General features: G+C 40.4%; 1 protein-coding gene and 1 long non-coding RNA gene across 2 annotated transcripts in view; one reads left to right on the forward strand and one right to left on the reverse strand.

Annotated features, from left to right (window-relative positions):
- Window positions 1–6,476, reverse strand: part of LMBR1 (limb development membrane protein 1) — a 55,470-nt gene extending 48,994 nt beyond the window's left edge. The window contains exon 1 of the mRNA XM_015852832.2: window positions 6,346–6,476. Coding sequence (XP_015708318.1) covers window positions 6,346–6,408 — 63 coding nt within the window. The 5' untranslated portion in view covers window positions 6,409–6,476. The remainder of the gene's footprint in view (window positions 1–6,345) is intronic.
- An 11,300-nt stretch (window positions 6,477–17,776) lies between these two features.
- Window positions 17,777–20,200, forward strand: LOC116653005. Its single transcript, XR_004306333.1, has 3 exons — window positions 17,777–17,827; window positions 18,889–18,974; window positions 19,463–20,200. It is a non-coding gene; the product is annotated as an uncharacterized LOC116653005 (long non-coding RNA).
- Window positions 20,201–20,790: the final 590 nt, after the last annotated feature.

Genomic DNA, 20,790 nt, shown 5'->3' on the forward strand with positions numbered 1-20,790 from the left:
ATCCAACTCTTCCACAGAGAATCATACTTCTGGATCTGTACCAGACAGCTCAGCTCCTGTGAGGATGAAGCTGGAGATGAACTGCATGCTTTTCAGTTTGTTGCTATGTGCATCTGAGGGGCTGGAACTGCAGACACAAATTAAACACAAGTAACAAAAGTCTGAACTAGCTCAAGTTACCTTGTACATATCCCCAGTAGTCAATAAAGATCAGCTGACAACAATTTGTCCGTGCTGATGACCTTTAGAACCTTGGCAATGAAGTTCATGCCACAGATTGAAAGCCATCCCCCTCTTCTGTTAATTACTCCACTCTAGGCAGTGATGCTGTCCTGCTATGAAAAACACAGCGCTTTAACTGTAAGGAACCACCACAGAACCCTCACTTAACAAGAGCTCACAGCCCTTAGCACATTTATTTAATGCACACATAACCTTTTCACTGGAAAAGCATCCAAGCAGACAGCTGATCACTTCTTCATACTTAATCACACAGTGGTGCTTAGAGTAGGCAAAGCAAGTCTGAAGAAGCAACACAAACAAGACAGTGTTGTACTGTGCTCGAGTGAAATGAAAAAGGAAATATGGAACAAAGGAGGGAAGAAAATAACTTCAAAGTAGCAGCTATGCCAGTGTTAAAGATAAAAAAGCAACCGTTATTATACATCCAGCAGCTGAAAACCTTCTTCCTACTGTTCCACTTGGCAAGTGCTTTTGTTTACACCTGGAAGAATGGCAGGAATAAAGAATAGGGAAGCACAGGTGGAGATGGATCAAAGCTGAATGTACGAGGCACTACTTGTCATGTCAACAACCAACAAGGCAGCTGCAGCAGTACCAGGACGCCTCTACCTAGTCCCATAGCTTTTACAGTGATGCATCATCCAAAGCTGCTAATTGCTACATGCATGAAAGCAAAATACAATCATGATGTTTAAAGTCTCTCCTGTTCCCACATTAAACATCATTCAAATGCTTGCACACTACTAACTACTAAGAAGTCAGGGCCCCTGGCCATTTAGATGTACACATTTACAGACTTGGAGGGACTGGAAAGAGAACAGAATGTAGCAGAAGTTAAGGTTTTCCCAACAAGAATCATCACTAACCTCCAAAATGAGGATATATATCAAATCAAATATGAAAACAAGAGAAGACAGAAAAGGTAAAAGCACATTAAAAATATATGAATTAATAAATCACTTGCAACCTTCAAATAAAAGCAGTAAACTCACACTTCTACCTCCCTTGCTTCCATTATGTAAACAGAAAAAGCAGAACTCTCCAAGAGTTGCTTGTTTATAAGCACATCCCTATCTGCTCATCCAAGCCATGTGTTTAGAGGCACCTATTGATTCCAGATGGATCCACCAGCACTCATCTTCAGTACCAGCAGCCAGAGGATGACTCACTACTTTATGAAGTACAAAACAGCATGCATGTTTACCAGGAAAAGTGTATTTTTAAGATAATACAATGCCACAAGCATTTTATATATATATAATTATGTTATTATGTGCAATCTTCTACCTTGTTTCTCACACCACCGCCACAAGTACTCCTTTCTCTTTTATTTCCCCCCCCCCAAAGAAAGCTTTGGAGAAGAGGCAATACTGAGAAATCTGAGCAAAATTCTTTTTTGAGATGCAAGAAGCAGCTCAAGTTATAAAGTACTCAGCAAATATTCACAGCAAGGATAAAAGAAATGTTAGTGACTAAAATAAACCAGCATAAACTTGAAGGCTCTTCTTCTACATGAAGATATGCTACTGCTGGCATTTGTCCCCTACGTGGCTGTATAATGAACCAGAAGACATTTTACTAAGAAAAACATTAGTTGTTTTTAATAAGTTGTTTTTAAACATTACCAGTGCTGCTAGTCAGCATATTCCCCTTGGCCCACAACCAGAATATCATCACTTCTGGCATAAACACTGCTCTGCAAGGACCACAGCTATTGTCCAGAGCAGAAGATGAAGGAAGCAGAACCGGTCACAAACAAGAGCAGGCTGCCAGCAGGCCCACAGCACTCCAGGGAATCAGTCTTCCAACAGCCACACATGGGACAAACACCAGAAGCAGCCACACACCAGATCCCACTGCAGAATCCTGAACACCTCTCTACCCTGAAATACAACAAGAGGACAAAGAGTGTAAATACAAAGCAAGAGAACAAAGCTGTTTCAATATTTGCTGATACTTGCATGAAGGAATTAAAATAGCATTTTTGTGTTCTAACTTATTCTGACCTCCCCCCCCCACACACTCCCCATAAGAATGCTCTCAAGAACTAGAAAACTTAAAATAAATAAATACCAACTAATACTGCAGAACAGAGGACTCAAATGGGAACAAATGAGTGTAAGAATATTTTTCAAAGTGAAGCCAGAGGCACTTAACTACTTTGAGTTTGGCTGTGAAAAGTTTTAGCAGCAATCGGGACATTTTGATTATGTTGTATAAACAGATGTAGGAGAGTGGTTAGGCCCTGGAACAGGCTGCCCAGGGAGGTTGTGGATGCCCCGTCCTTGGAGGTGTTCAAGACCAGGTTGGACGGGCCCTGGGCAACCTGATCTAGTAAAGGTGTATGTTTGGTGGCCCTGCAGGCAGGGGGTTGGAACTACATGATCCTTGAGGTCCCTTCCAAGGGTCATTCTGTGATTCTGTGATGTAGAAATAGGACACAAGGAAAAACCTACTCCCCAAAAGCTTATGTAGCTTCCATGGATGTGCAAGAACTCAGCAAACAAGAAATGAGTCAAAGGATCAAGGAAGGTGAACTAAGCATACAACAAAGACAGCAATAGAATAGCACACATTACCTGGCATTTATGTATTACAATACTTACACATGCATGCTGATCACATAGAGAAGGCATGCTGCCCATGCCCTGTAACCAACTAAAGCTGATATGCAGGACAATGCAACCAGAACAGAGCACGAGTTCAGCTTGGTGAGAACAGGGCTTTACCTGGCTTAGAGCAAACTCATTGTTCTGTCATATCTCATGTTTCTAGTACTGGGTCATCAGCTCTCAATCTCCATGTTTACCTTATAGTATTTTAACTGCAAGACTGACAGTTGTTTGTTCTGCTAAGTAACCCAAACAACAGGCCCTACAAGCAATACTCACATTTCAAGGATGGTGCTGAAACTAGGTTAGAGAGCTGACCTGTAAGGAAGGGATCATCCTCATGAAGCAACAGAACAAGGCAGGCTACTCTCACACAGACAGGTACACTCCTGAAAAACCAGACACCACACCAGCACACCAAACAAGTGGATCAGAGATGGATGCGCCTAAATTTAATTGTGCATTAAACCACAGGGAAGGTCACTTCAAAAGCAGATGAAAGATTTGTTTTATTTAGAAAGCCTTTAATTATTCTTGCTTGATCTATAAGCATACATCAAAAACATTGCTCTTTCAACAGAGAAATTATCAGAAGATGGCACCTATAGTAAAAAAAATCAGATGCTGACAGCAGAAGGGCAACAAGCTTTTGTTTTATGTTACACAGCAAAACTTTAAGGAAACTTAGAAGCTTGCTTGTTCTGAAAATAGATGAAAGAGAAATGAAGCATTACACTGAAGAAAAGCTTCACCTGCCTTTAGGATTCCTCCAGGAAGTACAATCTAGAAACTCTAAAGCCATTCAAAGAGAGTGAATACAATTCACAAAACAGAAAAGAGTCTGCTTTTCAATTACGTCAAACTTGCCCTGATTTCCTTTCCCTCCTGAATGCATCATTCTGGCTTCCAGTAAAGGTCATGACACAGAACTAGGTCTGAAAAGAAAGGAAGACACTAACAGATTCCATAAGCTCGAGTGGCTTCTGTGAACAGACACAGAAGCTCACTCTGATGCTGCAAAAACTTCAATCCTTTTATTAACCCCCCCAGTGACCCCACTCCACCTGCACCTGCATGAAAGCCTCACACACACATCAGACAGCAGAACATATTCTCTCCTTCATTGAAGGACCTGTAAATGAACATTTGTGCTGTGCATATATGTCTGACAACATGATTTTCACCATGCAGCTTCAAGACCAGCTAGAGCAGAGCTAAGTGAGGGGGTTGTGAGCATAAAGGTGCATGTAAACAACACGCTCTGTGTATTTCATTACCTGTAAGCTAATGACAGGAGCAACAGGAGGCCACGCAACACTCACACTTGCAATACACTTCTGCACCTGTGCAAGTGCTACAAGAAATGTACACACAACTGTGGCCTTCATAGAGAAATTAAGGGTAAGAACATTACTTTGTGTATGTTTCAAAACTGAAAACTTACTGTCCTCGCTGATTATTAAGCAATAATATAGAAGTTTCTTCTCCAAAGATCAGACTGTAGTTTTTGCTGAGTACTTTTCTCTTCACAAGAAGCAATACCGCACCCCTGAATTATGCATTCTTGCTTTCCCATGTGAATACTTCCATGACTACACCAATAGGAAGAATTAAATTGCACTCAGAAGGACTGCAAAGCTTTAGAGAAGTAGTTGCAGTACACATCAGTTCAGTGTTTAAGAATTCAATACACTAAAATAGCTTAATGAAGAGAATGAATTTGTTAGACTGTGCATCTTCCCCAGGTACGTAAACAGTACATAGCATACAAGGTGTCAGAGAATCATAGAATCACCGAGGTTGGAAAAGACCTAAAGATCATCCAGTCCAACCGTTCACCTATTACCAATAACTCCCACTAAACCATGTCCCACAGTACAATATCCAGTCTTTCCTTGAGCACCCCCAGGGTCGGTGACTCCACCACCTCCCTGGGCAGCCCATTCCAGTGCCTGGCCACCCTTTCTGAGAAGTAATACTTCCTAATGTCCAGTTTGAATCTCCCCAGCCATAGCTTGAAACCATTCCCTCTGGTCCTACCACTAATGACACGAGAGAAGAGGCCAACCCCCAGCTCACTACAATCTCCCTTCAGGAAGTGATAGAGAGCAATAACGTCTCCCCTGAGCCTCCTCTTCTCCAGGCTGAACATTCCCAGCCCCTTCAGCCTCTCCTCATATGACCCCTCACCAGCTTTGTTGCCCTCCTTTGAACATGTTCAAGGGCCTCAGTGTCTTTCTTGCAGTGAGGGGAAGAACAAGTCTCTGGGGACACAAGCATGACATTCAGCACACATAAAAAAAACAACCCACAAATGGTTAAAATGAACACTGGGGAAATGAATCTAGCACCCAAAAAGAGCTGCAGGATTTGTGTATGCACTTCTGCTTTCATCACACAAAGAACAGAAATACTTCCTTACAAAGAAGCATTCGTCTCTCAGTGACCTGTCATGACTGGTCATGGCACTCCTGACACACCTACCATCCATTCACACAAACAGGAAGAGCCAGAAAAAACCTCCCAAAATACCAACTCTCCTCATAGCAGCTTGTGTTGCACTCCTAAGAAAAAAGAAGTATTCTGAAAGTGTAATACCACAGCGCAAGAAAGTTAGTGTTAACACATGGACTTGTAAGATACAGCAATTATCACGCTAGGGATCCAGTCGAGTCTCTTATCGAATAACTGAGTTATGTAGGCCTATGGCAAAACTGACAGCAATATTTAAGACTGCTTCCTTGTATAGCTGAAGAACATTTAAAGCTAAGAGATTATATTCTTAACCTCCTAATAATCACAGAGCAGTAGCTGCAAAGAGAATGTAATTAACCCAGCAGAGTTAGAACTGCATGTGGCAGGCCATAACAGTGCCTCATAGGTGCAGCAAGAGATAAGTCCCATCAGAACATCCCTACGGGCCTCGAATAGCCCTGAAAATAACGATGAGGCAATGTGGGAGGAAACCACAACAGCTCTCTCCATCTGCATGTAAGGTGCAGCGCCGAGGAAGATGGAACAGCAAAAGTGCTGCTCTATGAGCTGTATTCCTTCACTCAGAGACCACAGCACAGAGCAGGACCGGAGGGATGTGAGCAATTGTGAAGGTTATACACTGCTTACAAAGGATGTGTGTTCTTGGGTATGAGCACCACAAGCAGTGCCACCGTAACCTAAGTATACCCTCATGGATACAAGGCTGCATCTGAAGGCTGAGGTGCACAATACAGCTCAGTACACCTACATACACAGATGTAAGCACTCATTGATGCATCCACACTTACACACCGCCCCGCTTTGCTGGAGGCAAAGGAAGGCACACAGTGAAGCGGGACGCCACAGGGAGCCGGGCCGGGCACGGAGCAACCCGGGCCGCAGCCCGACCCCCGCGCTGCCCCCAACAAGGCCGGGCTGGACGGCAGCGCGGCTACAAGGAAAGCAGCCCCATGAGGGGTTGGGAGGGGGAAGGTCCGGGGGTGAAGGCTCGTACCGTGTACTCCCGCACTTGGCTGTGGAAGTTCTGCTCGCGGATCGACACCTCGTCCGCCTCCATCCTTCATAGTCCCGCGGCCCCTTCGCGCAATGGCGGCCGTCGCCGCCGCGCCTCTTGCTGTCCCCCCGGCGGCGGGCGGGCCACCATGGCCGGCGGCAGCGCCCGCTGCTCCTCTCGAGCCCGGCCGGAGACCGAGAAACTCCAGCGGCAACGAGGACGATGAGGAGGAGGAGGTGGAGAAGAAGGAGGAGGAGGAGGAGGAAGGGCGGGCAACACCGCCTCAGCTCCTCCCGCTGCGTCACCACGCAGCGACCGCGCACAGCATGGCCGCGCCTCCAACAGCCCGAGGGAGGGGAGGAGACAAGTGGAGCAAACGCCAAGATAGATGAGTGTATTGCAGACGGAATCAAACAGTGAGTGTAAGAGGTGAGAAAAATCCCACCCTCTGTCCTTCTGAAGTCCACTGCCTGTGCAGGGAGAGCATCTCAGTACTTACTGAGACTATAGGGACATGAAGGGACCACTAAAAATAGACCTGGTGGAGCAATGAGAACAGCATCTTTGACACAGTTCTGTCCTACTTCACAGCTATTCAGTCCACAGCAACAGATTGTACCTGACAGATAAGATAATTACTTGTGTTTTCTTCAGCTATCCCCTTCAGTCATCTCTACTTCTAGGGATGCTGTGTGCTGGAAGCATCTGTAGCTGCTAAGATGACTTTTGCATGAGACTTTGGCTTGTGAGAAGGTCCTATTCCAGACTTGGTCTAGAGACAATAGTGCAGCTCAGGCAAGGTTTGAAGACAGAAGTAATGTATTTTACCTTAACAATAAACACAAGTGGAAAAAGCAGACAACAATTTGTTATGCAAGAACCTGTTTTCAGTGCTCTCAGCTGTCTTCAGGAAGTATGTCAGTAGACTTCAAAGACAAACCCTATTCTTAGAAAAGATCGCACTTAGTGTTTGTACAGAACAGACAGGTTCCCAGTTTTCATTGTCTTACACGCAGTAAATAACATAATACACATAAGCTGCAATGGCATGATAATCATTTAGGCCTTCACTGTGATGGAAGCATAAGTACATGTAGCTTGAACAAACTAGGGCTATGATCCAAGGAGGGCAAGAAGGTTCCAGGCAAAGGGGGAAAATGGGAACAATCAGAGATTAGGCCTGCAGTAAGTAGGTAAGAAAGGCACATACTGATATGAAGACGAAGGAGGAGCACAGTTGAAGTTCTGGCTGTATATTCAATTTGGAATGTACCCAGCAAGTAGATACAGGACATAATTTGTCTCGTATTATGGACTGGCAAGTTCTTTCATCCATTTCTAGCAGCTGCATCATCAGAAACATGAAACATATTTATATTTGCTGAAAAGGCAGGAAAAAAATAATAGCTTAACTCCTTTCTTGGGCAGAAGTTATTGCTCAGTTCCAAGGTGTCTACACCGCAAAGGAAGGTCACAGTAGCTACCACAGCAAAAGCTATTTATATCAAGGGATTTGCAGTCTACTACAGGCTACTGTTGCAAACTGATGAGAATGTTTAGCAACAAACACATTGATGTGCGTTCCTCAGTATGAAAGTAATATTGGAAGTGTACTGAAAGAAAAACACTAAATATGAAAATGAAGACTGATGTACCTGTATGAGTAGGTAAAAGACTGCTGGAGGCTTTCATCCATAGCTCTGACACAGAGGAAGAAAGACAGTATTGGAACTGTCCTTGGTGATTCTTTTGACCTCCTCAGTAAACCTAAGGAGTTTGTCCTAAGTATAATCAAGAAATTTTTCTCAAGTTGCCAATGTACAAGTACACGCACACCTAAAAAGAGTAATGAAATGCAGACTTATATTAAACTGACTCGTAGAGGTGCCTAAGGTGCTTTCTTTTCCAGTCATCATTCAGCCAAATAGTTTTAAATAAACAGAAAATGGGGTGTTATTCCATCAACTGGCATGATTACTCACATTATAATAATCAAGATGCTACCTAAGAATTGGCCAGATTGATGCCTAATGCCCAATTTATTATGTTGTTGAGAGTGGCCACTGATTTTAGATAGAACTTGGGGTACACACATACCACAGATGAGTAAAATATATCCATTGCTGTTACCAAAGGACACTGAGAAGGTGGAGTTACTGAATGCTTTCTTTGCTTCATTGCTAAGACCTCCCCTCAGGAATCCCAGACCCCAGAGGTAAAAGTCTAGGGGAAGGAAGAGTTTCCCTTGGTCAAGGAGGATCTGGTCAGAGATCATCTAGGCAAACTCAACACAGACAGATCAATGTGTCCTGATGGGATCCACCCACAAGTGCTGAGAGAGCTGACAGAACTGTTCTCTATTATCTTTGAAAGATCATGGAGAACAGGAGATGTGCCTAAGGGCTGAAAGAACACTGCTGTCACTCTAGCCTTCAAAAAAGGACAATAAGGAGGAGCTGGAAAACTACAGGCCAGTCAGCCTTGCCTCCATGCCTGGGAAGCTGATAGAACAGCTTATTCTGGGTGTCATCTCCAAGCAAGAAGACTGTCAGAAGTAGTCAGCAGGGATTCACCAAGGGGAAATCATGCTTGACCAATCCAGTAGCCCTTTATGATGTTATGACAGGGTACACGGTACAGGGTACATGGCAGGCTGTGTACATGAAGGGAGAGCTGTGAATGTAGTGTACTTTGACTTCAGTGAGAATTTTGACACTGTCACCCACAACATCCTCATAGGTAAGCTTAGGAAATGTGGAATAGATGAGCGAACAGAGAGGTGGATTGAGAACCAACTGGCCGGGAGAGCTGAGAAGGTTGTGATCAGCAGTGCAGAGTCTAGCTGGAGGCCTGTAGCAAGCAGTGTACCCCAGGAGTCAGCACTGGATCCGGTCTTGTTCAACATCTTCATTAATAACCTGGATGAAGGGACAGTATCTACCGTCAACAAGTTTGTTGATGATACAAAGCTGGGAAGAGCAGCTGATAAGCCAGCAGGCTATGCTGCCATTCAGCAAGACCTGGAGTGCCTGGAGAGCTGGGTGAAAAGGAACCTGATGAGGTTCAACAAAGACAAGTAAAATCCTGCATTTGGGACAAACAGCCATATGCATCGATATGGGTTAGAGGCTGACATGCTGAAGTGGAGCTCTGTAGAGAAGGACCTGGGTGTTAGGGGGGACAGAAGGTTGGTCATGAGCCAGCAGTGTTCCTTCACATCCAAGAGGACCAATGGTGTAGCGGGGTACATTAAATAGATCATTGCCAGTAGGTTGAGGGAAGTGATCCTCCCGCTCTACTCTGTATTTACCAGTAGAACCCCAAACTTCTGCCAGGGTCAATAAATCAAGAAACAAAACAAAGCCTCCAAACAAGCTTCGCTTTCATCAGTCAGAAGTTCATGTCTGATTAAATCAGTCCCTGACAGGGATTCAGCCAGAGTGGATGGATCAAAAGAATAAAAACTTACTACTTCTCTTCATGGTATGTTCAATATTTAATTACCATCTATATTAAAAATCATGCTTTGCTTCTGATTTGAATTTTACTGCCTTCAGCTTCCAGCTACAATTACTTTTCTGTCCTTCTCAAGTACAGTGAAGAACTTTAATACTTCGTATTTCCTGTTAATCATAGAAGTCCACCTAAAATCTCCTTTTCAGTCAATTAAAAGATTTACTCTAGGAAAATTTACCTTTTATTTTCAACCACAAACTCGTGTGTTTTTTTTTCTTTCCTCCTTGAATTCTTACCAGTCTTTAAACATAGGCTGGATGCCTACCATCTGTGAGGAAAAGAGTGGTTTGCAGGTAGATCTTGATGAGCACTTGGACCTGGAAGCTACGGAGGTTTTGTGGTCCCTTCAGTTTAGATGGAGTCACTAAATCCAGTTTAGGAATATAGTGTTTCCTCACTGAGGAATCAATCAGCAGCAATCCATAGTTTCTATTCCAAATCATGGTTTTCCTGGGATATCTCTGGTTCAATAGACAAGACCTTGATTCCTCGTTCTTCATGCATCCATGGACACTTGACTAAATATAAGCCCATTTTATTTTCTATTTCCCAAACACTTCAGATTGCTCTGTGTAATTACTTCATCTTTGTAACTTATCACTCTGTTATTTTCCAGTATTTGCCAACCTTTTTCTTCTTGTGTGTATCATCTGCCAGTGATATTAGCAGTAAGTAGTTTATCAACTGGAATAAATACTTGCACGAAAAAAAAAAAATGTTTCCTTCTCTATGTTTTCATCCAGTTTTGCTCATACTTTTTCTCATCTTTGGGAACTTCCTTGAAGTAATAAGTACATATAATACTTATTTTATTGGTTGGAAATGTTGGTTGCTCATAAGGGATATGATCTTGCCAATATCGTGTGTTGGTTCCATGGCAACAACATAACAGTATCCAAAAGAGTCATTTCATAGTGAAGCCAATATTTTTTGTGTTAGCAAATAATCATTAGAAGCTGTAGTGTTGTTCTAGCACTAGAGGAATGACAGCAGCAGCATATGTTTCAGAAACTAGTCTTTAACAATTTTTCTGTTCTTACCCAATAACTGCTTTCTACTCTGATATGCTTTCTCCTCAATGTTTAGTTCTCATCCTTAAAGCACTTACACTGCATGATTTAAAAGGAAAACAGCCTCTGCTCTATTCACACTGCATTACAACATTACATCTACACAACATTCTGCACTGGCTTTAGAGTTTCACCCATCATTAGATTTCAGCTTTCTTTGCAAGTTTTGCTGATTGCTTATCTTCCGTTGTTTCTCTCATTTTTGAATATTTTGCTTTGATTTTTGAGCCATTCAACACATTTCACTGGACATCTTATTACATCAGTTCAGTGTTGATTGTAAAACTCAACCATGCATTAGCTGTATTATGAATGTAATGCAAATATCCACCCATACTATCAGCTCCTGGCTACCTAACATGGCTGTACACGTTGTCCTTTAAAAGTAAATAAATAAATAGGTAGATAAATAATTGGCAGGAATACATGCTTATTTGGAACTGTTCTCAAATTATTTTTCATGACTTCCATATTTTTTAGACATTCAATTTTACAACAATTTTTTGAGAAAATGGATTGCAGTGCCAAATCTCTAAACAATAAAAACCACCTTTCTATTAGTTAAATCATTTTATTTTCTTCTCTTAAGTTTAGTATCTGACTCATCATGACTAAGATAACTGTGCTGTCAAATACCTCATGGAAGGCATTTCAAAAATCTATCCAGTATTAAACTACAACCATTTTTCAGTAAGGTTCAAAAAATGATATGTATAAATTTTGCCTTTGACAGTAAGCCCTGCACTTTTTATGGAGGACTTTTATCCAAAATGCTAGGAATTTTAAAGGGAATAAATCATCTTAATTTCTAAAATTAATGGGGGCAAGATTTATTCTTAAATCATGGATACTCCTTTCTAATTAAATTCAAATGTGTTTAATGCATCTCAGGAGTGTTAAGATAATAAGTAATCCTTTTCTGGAATTTAACAGCCTCGATCCCTGTCAATATTGGGTGACTAATAAAATATAATGCCAGGCGTTTTTTAAATCTTTATCTTTCTCCTCTGTCTCATTAGCAAAATGAATAGGTTTGTTCCACAGGCACCATGTAATTCAGAGAATTCAATGTTGCTCAAGGACGTTCCAAATAAATTTCAGCAGGTACTTCTTCATGCAGTACTCATACATAAAGTAGACTTTCACATATTAAAAATGGACTTTCACAATATCTGCCAGTAACCATGCTGATGTTTTAATTTGATATGTAGGGTTATTGCTAATATCAGAGGCTGGAAGGCCCAAAAAGGCCACTGCAATTAAGGTCTCCTGACCAGCAGAACTTTGTGCAATTATCCTGTCAAAGCCTATACTTCAAGCTGAGCTCCAATGATCAGTATTTGATCCACAGAACATATAACACTCATCCATTGTACTAGTGGTCTATCAGGAAATGCTGAAATTATTAAAACAGATTATTATATAACATAGGCCAATGCTTATTTTCAGTAACAGCCCTCAGATATAGCAAGCCTTTTACCAAAAATCATGCCAATAATATGAAATCAGCTTATTCAGTTTTAAGAGCTTAGCTTCCTTTTTTAAGTAGATATTACAGTAAAGTAATAGCCTCCAAATGATGAAAATATGGCAGGATTCTCAAGACCTGGCATAGTCTTCTGGCATTCATATAAAACAAAATCCATCTATGAAGATTAGAAACCAAAGCATTTGAGTGTCTCTAAGCAATTGAGTAGAAGACTCCAGAGATTTCAGACTGTCTTCCTAGTGGGAGGATAGAACAAGGAATAGGTTGTGACTCATCCAAGTCTAAAATATTTCCCCATTTCTAATTTTAGGCCCTGAAAACCATACTCAAAATATACCCACTTTGGTTGTTTTGATGGTTTTCTTCATTGATGAAGATGTTGAAGAGCAGCGGTCCCAAGATCAACCCTAAGGGACACCGCTTGTGACTGGCCTCCACCCTGATACAGAACCATTAATCACAACTCTTTGGCTGCGTCCAGCCAGCCAATTCCTAATCCATAGAACAGTCCATCCTTCAGATCCACACCTCTCCAATTTAGAGAAAGGGATGTGGTGAGGGACCATGTCAAAGGTCTTCACCTTGTTCAACCACTGAAGATACCTCCCTTGTCTAGCCAAGAAGCCTGTTCCCTTCAAAGTGGTTACTGATAAGGTTGCAACATCTATTTTAACTATTTTCAATGCTGTTAAGATTACAAAGAAGTCATCCATTTGAGACAGATGGTCTTTTGTTTCTAAATCATGCTGTTCTATTATTAATCACATGTAAAGGATAGTTCTAAGTTATTGAGGTTTCGCCCAAAGACACTGTACAATTCAAAGCTCCCCACATGTAATTTATTTTTATGCTGCTGCAGACCAGTAATCTCCATAGTGCTTCTGAACACCCAGGAGCTGATGTCACTTCAGCACTTTGAAAAAGCATCTCTCAGGTTGTAATGCTGATTCTGCCCAGCTTTGTCCTTCTTCGACTTGGTTCAGCTACCCCTTCAGCAATATTGATAGAACAGTACATGGCCAGAGAGACTTGGGGAAAATAAAACAGTGAAAATAAAAGATGAAAATGGAATGAGTTCTCTGGAACAGTTTGTGTTCACACAACAGAAGGAGCAGAACAGGCTGCCCAGAGATCTGAGGATGCTCCATACCTATAAGCACTCAAAGCCAGGTTGGATGGGGCCATGGGCAGTCTGAGCTGGTGGGTGGCAGTCCTGCACATGGCAGGGGATGAAACCAGATGGTCTTTAAGGTCCCTTCCAATCCAAGCCATTCTATGATATAACTGAGCAGAGCAAGCCACTCCAGCTATCAGTTAGAAAGAAAAGTGCTTGTGAACTACACCATACACTCAAACCAATCACAAATTTGTTTTTCTGTCTGGCCTATCCCATTTGAAATTCTGAGAGTAACAGAAAATGTGAGGTACTATACTGTCCATTTTCTTTACACACCTCTAGTCGTCATAGAGAACTAATTAGTCAAGAAGTAACTACAGACTTCAAATAATAGTTCCTGTGCTCTCATGGAGTAAGAAATACTTACACACAATGTCAGCAGGACAAGCTGATGGCATTTTTGGAAGAATTTATTAAAAGGTTCGCTCCTGCAAGAAGTTTTTAAGTGTATGTTTTAAAGTTTTTATGAATATCTATATATTACATTGTATGTACACTTATTCATGCTGTGTGTGTATTTATTTGTGTGCATGCTTATTTTTATTTAAGGTTCTCTGAAATAAACTGTTATCCCACAACAAAAATAAACTACCATGGAAGACAGCATTTCACAGTGTCCTCCACAGAATTTCTCTACAAGCATCAAAATACATTGATAACTACACTGAGGTAATTTGAATTAAGGTATTTATTTTCCTTTCTTTGACAAAATCACTATCTACTGACTTAACTAATGATGGTGTTTTTGCCTTTGTAAAGGAGCAGCAGCTTGTAGTATTCTTTTCAATGAGTCTGTGTACATATATTATAAAACAGAAGAATGCAGTTTAAACTCTTTAACATATTTTAGTCGATTATAAAAACTGGCAAGTTTAAATAATATAAACTCAAAAAATACTGAAATAAAGTGTCAGCTTAGCTATTTCCCTTTGTTACATGCATCACTGCATTCACTCAATAACGTACCACAAATCGATGTCTATGGATCAAAAAAGGGGGGAACTTTAACTACACAGAAATATATTAAGAACTTCACAATGTGACCTGTAGTTTTTACAGAAATAAATTAATGGATGGGATGCAGATGCCAAGATTAAACAGAGCAGTAACAAAACATTAGTAAGCACTTTTAATGTAATTAATTTTTGATATATTACAATTTTTAGCATGTAATTATTTTTGAAGGAACTGCAGACTAATATTGGATCGTGTGTTTATTTCCAGCTAGTTACTAAAGAATAAAATGTGACAACATTTTGAAATTCTATTGCAGAATAAGACTGAGTTGTCTATCACAAATAATGATGCCAAGATTTCTTTCATCTGATAATCAGTTTCAGTGATTCCCTACTAAAAGGTCAACGCTTGGTACTACAAATTCCCCTGGTCAGCCTAGAATCCAAGCAGGCATTGAAATGTGCTATATAAAGCACCTAGGATTGCAGTGACCTTGAATCTGTTTCCTTATTGCTGGAGGCTGGGATTGTTCCATGGCTACATTCCCAGTCTGCATCAAGAGGCTGGTACTAACATCAATCTTTAACACCAGTCTTTAAAACAATTTTTGATGTTGGCCTTGAATAGGTCTAATAATTTTGCTTAATCACCTCTGTTCCTACACAAAAACTGGAATCTAGGCTGACTTCTAATTTTTCATTCTTGTGAAATCCAGCCACAGGCTTCCTGTCTGCCATCAAATATCTGGAATCACAATTAGAAAAAATATGTCAGATGCCCTGTGACACCCAATCATCTTTATTGCATAGAAGTTCACTTTCAAGCTTAGAGTAGAACAAATTCCACTTGGCTCAAAGGTCTGTACTTCCAAAGAAAAATGAGAACACTCATATGCATATTTAGATATGCAGATGTGATGTATCCAATTTGCATTGTCACCTAATGAGAATGACCTTTTCTACTGAACAGAAAAGGCAACTGTTGAACTTGAGCATGTGAAAGTTGTGGTTAAACACAGAATTCCAAATGTCTATCTAAATACATCAACTGCTCGCTTCTCTTAATCAAAAGTAATCATGGTCGTATTCAACTCTAAATCATAGAATCATTGGATGGCTTCAGTTGGATGGGACCTCAAAGATCATAGAGATTTAATCCCCTACCATGGGCTGGTTGCCACCTAGAAGCTCAGGCTGCCCAGGGCCCCATCCAACCTGGCCATGAGCACTTCCAGGGATGAGGCATTGAGAGCTTCTCTGGGCAGCCTGTGTCAGTGTCTAACCACTTTCAGTGAAAAATCCCAGTGCTTCTTCATCTTTAGGTAAATTCAACTAGGTTCAGTACCTGAATTTTGCTTCTTAGTTCTAATTCTCATGACACTTCTTGCCTAGCACCCTTCCTATTCAACCACTCTTTACAAAGAACTTCTAAACACTTCTCTCACCATCAGTGTTAACACGTAGCATATTATAAGTATCTTGAAAAACTAAATTCATAGGAAGGGATTAAGTGAGTTGCTCAGTGCTTCAAAGAGGAAGTTAATACAGCAAGACTGGAACTCAGTTTGACCTTGGTTTTGATCCTGCGTTCAAATACATTAGATCAAGTTTTTAGCAATACTCAAATTGAAATGGAAAAAAGCCACAATCGATTTACCAAGCAGCATTAGAGCCATATAACCTGAGTTGTTCTATTTCTGTGAATGCCATCGAAGGAAAACAACTCCTGCATGTAGGCAGCTCACCTGTAGACAAATAGTATCAGTATTATGGCCATTTTGTTACTAAACCTTTAGACACCCTCTGTACTGAAACAAAAGGTCAAATAGTCAGTATGCTTGCCTTCTTCTAAAGCATACTCTTTTCATCTGCAGACCACGAGTGTAGGCAGTAATATTACACCACACAGGTGATAAATAGGTCTTAGAACTGGAATCACTCACATGCACCATTTGGGATTAAAGAAATGAGAATTCAAGCAAACATCCTGGCATGCCTTATAGGCAAAGGCGCTATTATATATTCTTCCTGTTGTTTCTTTTTGATTAGGGGACTGCATAATCATCCCATAATAGATCAGGGCTCCATATTGTGAAAATTTAGAAATATCTGATGAAAATATGGCACCTGCAGTTACAAATTTACAACTGCCAGTGTAAGATTAAGAATAAAACCCTTCCAGTTACTTCTGTAACTGTAGTACCCTACATGATACTAACACACATCCTCCTTTCCCATGAGTATATACAGGAGTATGTGCACACACATACACAGTTGTGTAGAGCCTTGTTCTTTATATTAGTTTACTTGTCAGCATGCTATTTTTGCAAAATTATTTAGGAGAGCAAGAGACAGAAACCTCATGATAAACACTGCAACTATACAAAAAGGGGGGGTTGTGGTTGCTCTTGTTTTCACCTGTGTTTCAGAACCTATTTCAGACTTGGCACAGGTATTAATACAGATGGGTGCAGCAGAAAGACCAACTGTGCTTGTAGAGTAATGAATTCTCATTTAAATCAACACGGGAACTAACTGTCCCACCAGCAGGATATCCTGACACAGTACATTTTTGCAATCTGCTAATGGTGTCTTTTCATAACTCATTTAGCCCAGATGCAGCCTGTACTGCCATTGGAAAGGGCACTTCCCTTTCCTACTGCTGTCTACCCATTTCTGCAGCCAAAAAAAAATAACAAAAACAAAAACACCTGATCCAGGACAAATAACAGCTTCTTAGTTATGTTTGGATCAAATCTTGGATTTGGTGGATTATGCCATAAGTCCTGGTGCTAGTGTAAAGAAGGGTAAGGAAATGTATTGCCAGGACAAGTAAGGCAGAATGATGTTATCCTATAGCAGCTGTATAAAAAAATAAGTTGATCTGTAAAGATAGAGATTGCCTGAAAGAGACATTACCAGATGTAGAAGTATGTTAGAGTGGCTTCCAGAGTCAGGTATGTTCCAGACTCAAACACAAGGTTGTTAAAATTTGTATATGCATGATTTTGATTCACTGGCCCATCCTTTGGGCAGCAGAATACCAAATAATACTCAGCTGCCTAAAACAATTGTCTGTAACTGTCATGCAAAGCTGCCTCTTGAATCAGTGGAGATCTCACATCTGGTTAATGGAGACTGAGGTGCAGTCCACCCCATTCTGGAACCAAAGTTTAAAATGAATTAGATAAGTTTTCTCTTAAAGTGACTCCATCTTGTCTTTCAGAACTAAATCGGTGCTGCTATTTCAAAGCACTTTGTGAGAACAATCCAGGTAAGAAAAGGCCTTGTCAGGCTGGAATGTTCTGATGATTGTGGGCATTATAAATGTCTTGTGAGAATATAGATTAAAACTGGTGATGATTATAAAGTCATTCATGAGGGTAGAAGTAATACTTCTAATCCATCCCTACTCACTAATCCAGCTTTCAGCACAGTCACAGTTGCATCAGCAAATCACAGAGTGTTATGCCAAAATGACAGAGGTACAAACCGGTCATCACATGGTGGATGAAGATGTGATCGCTGAAAGAAGGAAACAAGATACATACAGTATATGAAAAAGCAGACATCTACAATGACTTTTCAACTGGACTGATCTCTGCAGGCTCTCTTTATAGTCACTGTAGATTACACAGTGATTAACCTCTTTCTAAAACAGTTCCTCACCTCTAGAAGCTTATTTTTCTTTTCTTTGAGTCAAGAGGGACCCTAGGTTAATTTTCTCAACTATTTATTAGTTACACATCTATTTGCAGATAACTAAAGTTAACTGGTAAAATTCCATCTTCAAGGCATGCAGAGACTAGGAGTCCAGTCTTGGGAAAAGTTCAGGTACTTTGATCTGCTTAAGGCTCTGCTGAGCCCTCTGCTTTCTATTTAAACTGCAACAGACATAAATCTCATTATTTGCTTGCAGGCAAAGAAAAGAAAGTCTCCAATTAGAAATGTCACATTCTAGTTATAGTTGGGCAAGTAGAGTTCCTGAATAAGAACTGTATATAAATTAATGCTATGTCAAGAACAATAACATAACATATTTTAGGAACAGATATTAAGATGTGGAACAGCAACCAACAAGTATAAATAGGTATTACTGTTACATGCTGTAACCATGATGTTACCAGATCCAGAGTTTGCTGTCAACATGGAAAGGCTTCCAAGTGCCTGACTGTGCCTTGACTCACATTCATGTCATGTTCTGTACGTTTAACAAAGCTGCAGGAATAATGGAGTAAGACTTTTGGTAATAGTTAAGAACACCCTCTGAGCTTAAAAAAGCTGCTGGAAATGGTCTCTGAAAACAATAATCTATGAATTAACTTAATTTAACAGCGTGTTAAAAGGCAGTGGGACAAACAGTAACACTGAACATCACTATTGACGAATTGCTCCTGTGAGTTACAAGCAACACATTGAAGGTAAGTAATTACAAATAAAAGGAGAAAGAACAGAGGAAAAAAAAGAAACACTCCTTGTTAAATATTTACTTCATCTCCGATGAAAATTGCCTTGTCAATGACAGTATAATACAAGTGTTCTTTAGCTAAGGTCAACTTTCAGTGTAGACTTAAGACTTCTATAGAGGCATTTCATTGATTATATAAATGCCATATAGGAAATGCAAAGTACCATAATGTGGGAGTTTGATCGATGATGTTATCCTGATTTATAACTGTGTATTTTTGGACTGTGATGTGCACAAAGCACTAATTTAAAACCTCATTCTAGTTGCAACCTACCTCTTCCTTTTAATAACAAGAAAGTCATCTGATTATGATCTTCCAGTTATCCCCATGTCACGTATTAGATAATCTCCTTATAGTTTAAAACTAAAAACGCTAATGGATTGGGGAAATGGGATTTTGCTTTCACACATTATACCTGTCTTTTTATGCTTGCCTTTCAGGTCATTTATCTAAATAATAACCTTCAGTACCCACTCCTTCCTTCCAACGAACTAAAACACATTAATGATTAAAGTCAGCAAAGACATCTTCTCCCTGATCTAATTTTGCCTGCTGAGATTACCACTTTCAGCTCCTACTTTCCTACTTCTTTTTTGGAGGGAGGCCGGGGGGAAGAAGATGGGAGATTGTTGAGTTACTGACTTGTAGAGCTACATCTATGATTAATTCCTAGTTTGTTTCAATTAAAACAGCCTGTGTTAGTTTACACAAACTGTAGATTGTTGTTAATGAGTATCACCAGTCAGCAGTGACTGAAAGGGCATTGATTTCAGGGTCTAAAAGTCAGAAGTGATATGAAAAACTCAGCAAACATCTTTCAATGAGAAAATCTGTTGGGGCAGCCTATAAAAAAGAGGAAGCAATATGCACCTGCATGTGAAGGTGCTGCAGGTGGTCACTTCTGCTGGCAAACTTGGAGATAAAGGAGGAGGCATTTCAGTGTCAGAATGAGGGAAGATAAGTCATCCTGTACAAAAGAAAAAGGACTGGCCCAGGGCCAGATACAAAAACTGGAAATTCTGGATTGAGTACTTGTGTAGTCCAGCTTTCATTATGCCTGACTTAAGGAGTTGTAAGAGATAGTTCTGGAAAGAAGGGGGAAAAAAATCTCAGCAACAGAGATGTGTTTTTAAAGCAATGAGGAAACAACTTATCTCACCTACCAATAACTTCAGAGGCAGATGGACCTGAAGCACATTTGAAGAGCCATCTACTATTCTTTACATGAATCAGGCTGTTTTCTCCATGGATAAAAACAAAGAATGACCCTGTGAAATCAACCTGAAAGTCTTCCTGAAACAACATAGATATTTCCTGTGCTGATAAATCACAAGCTATTCTCAATAGCAGCAAATTACAAAAGAGCAAGTATTTACCTATCTGTGTAATACAGACACTAAATAACATCTTCCTGACTTGTGGGAAGCGACCAGGAAAAACAGCAGACAGATGGCTAAAGGATGGGTATCCAAATCATTCTGCAAGGGGAAATAAAAAGAAAATCCATGAATAAAATTTAATAGCAAATGACATCTGCTAACAAAGGTTATCTCAGCAGAAAGCAAAAACATCCGGAAGCAACAATTCTATATGAAGTTTCATTTCCAGTGAATCATGCCATTATGTTCAATTTAATTCTAAATACAAAACCTGCCCTTACTGCTTGTTCTCTGCTGTGGGATCACTGTCAAAACAAAGAGCAATTACAAAATGTTCCCCCGGTTCCAAATTCAGATTTGCAAAGTGATGCTGATGTGATGCAGAGATC

This window comes from Coturnix japonica, chromosome 2 (assembly GCF_001577835.2).
Source record: "Coturnix japonica isolate 7356 chromosome 2, Coturnix japonica 2.1, whole genome shotgun sequence".
Lineage (NCBI taxonomy): Eukaryota > Metazoa > Chordata > Aves > Galliformes > Phasianidae > Coturnix > Coturnix japonica.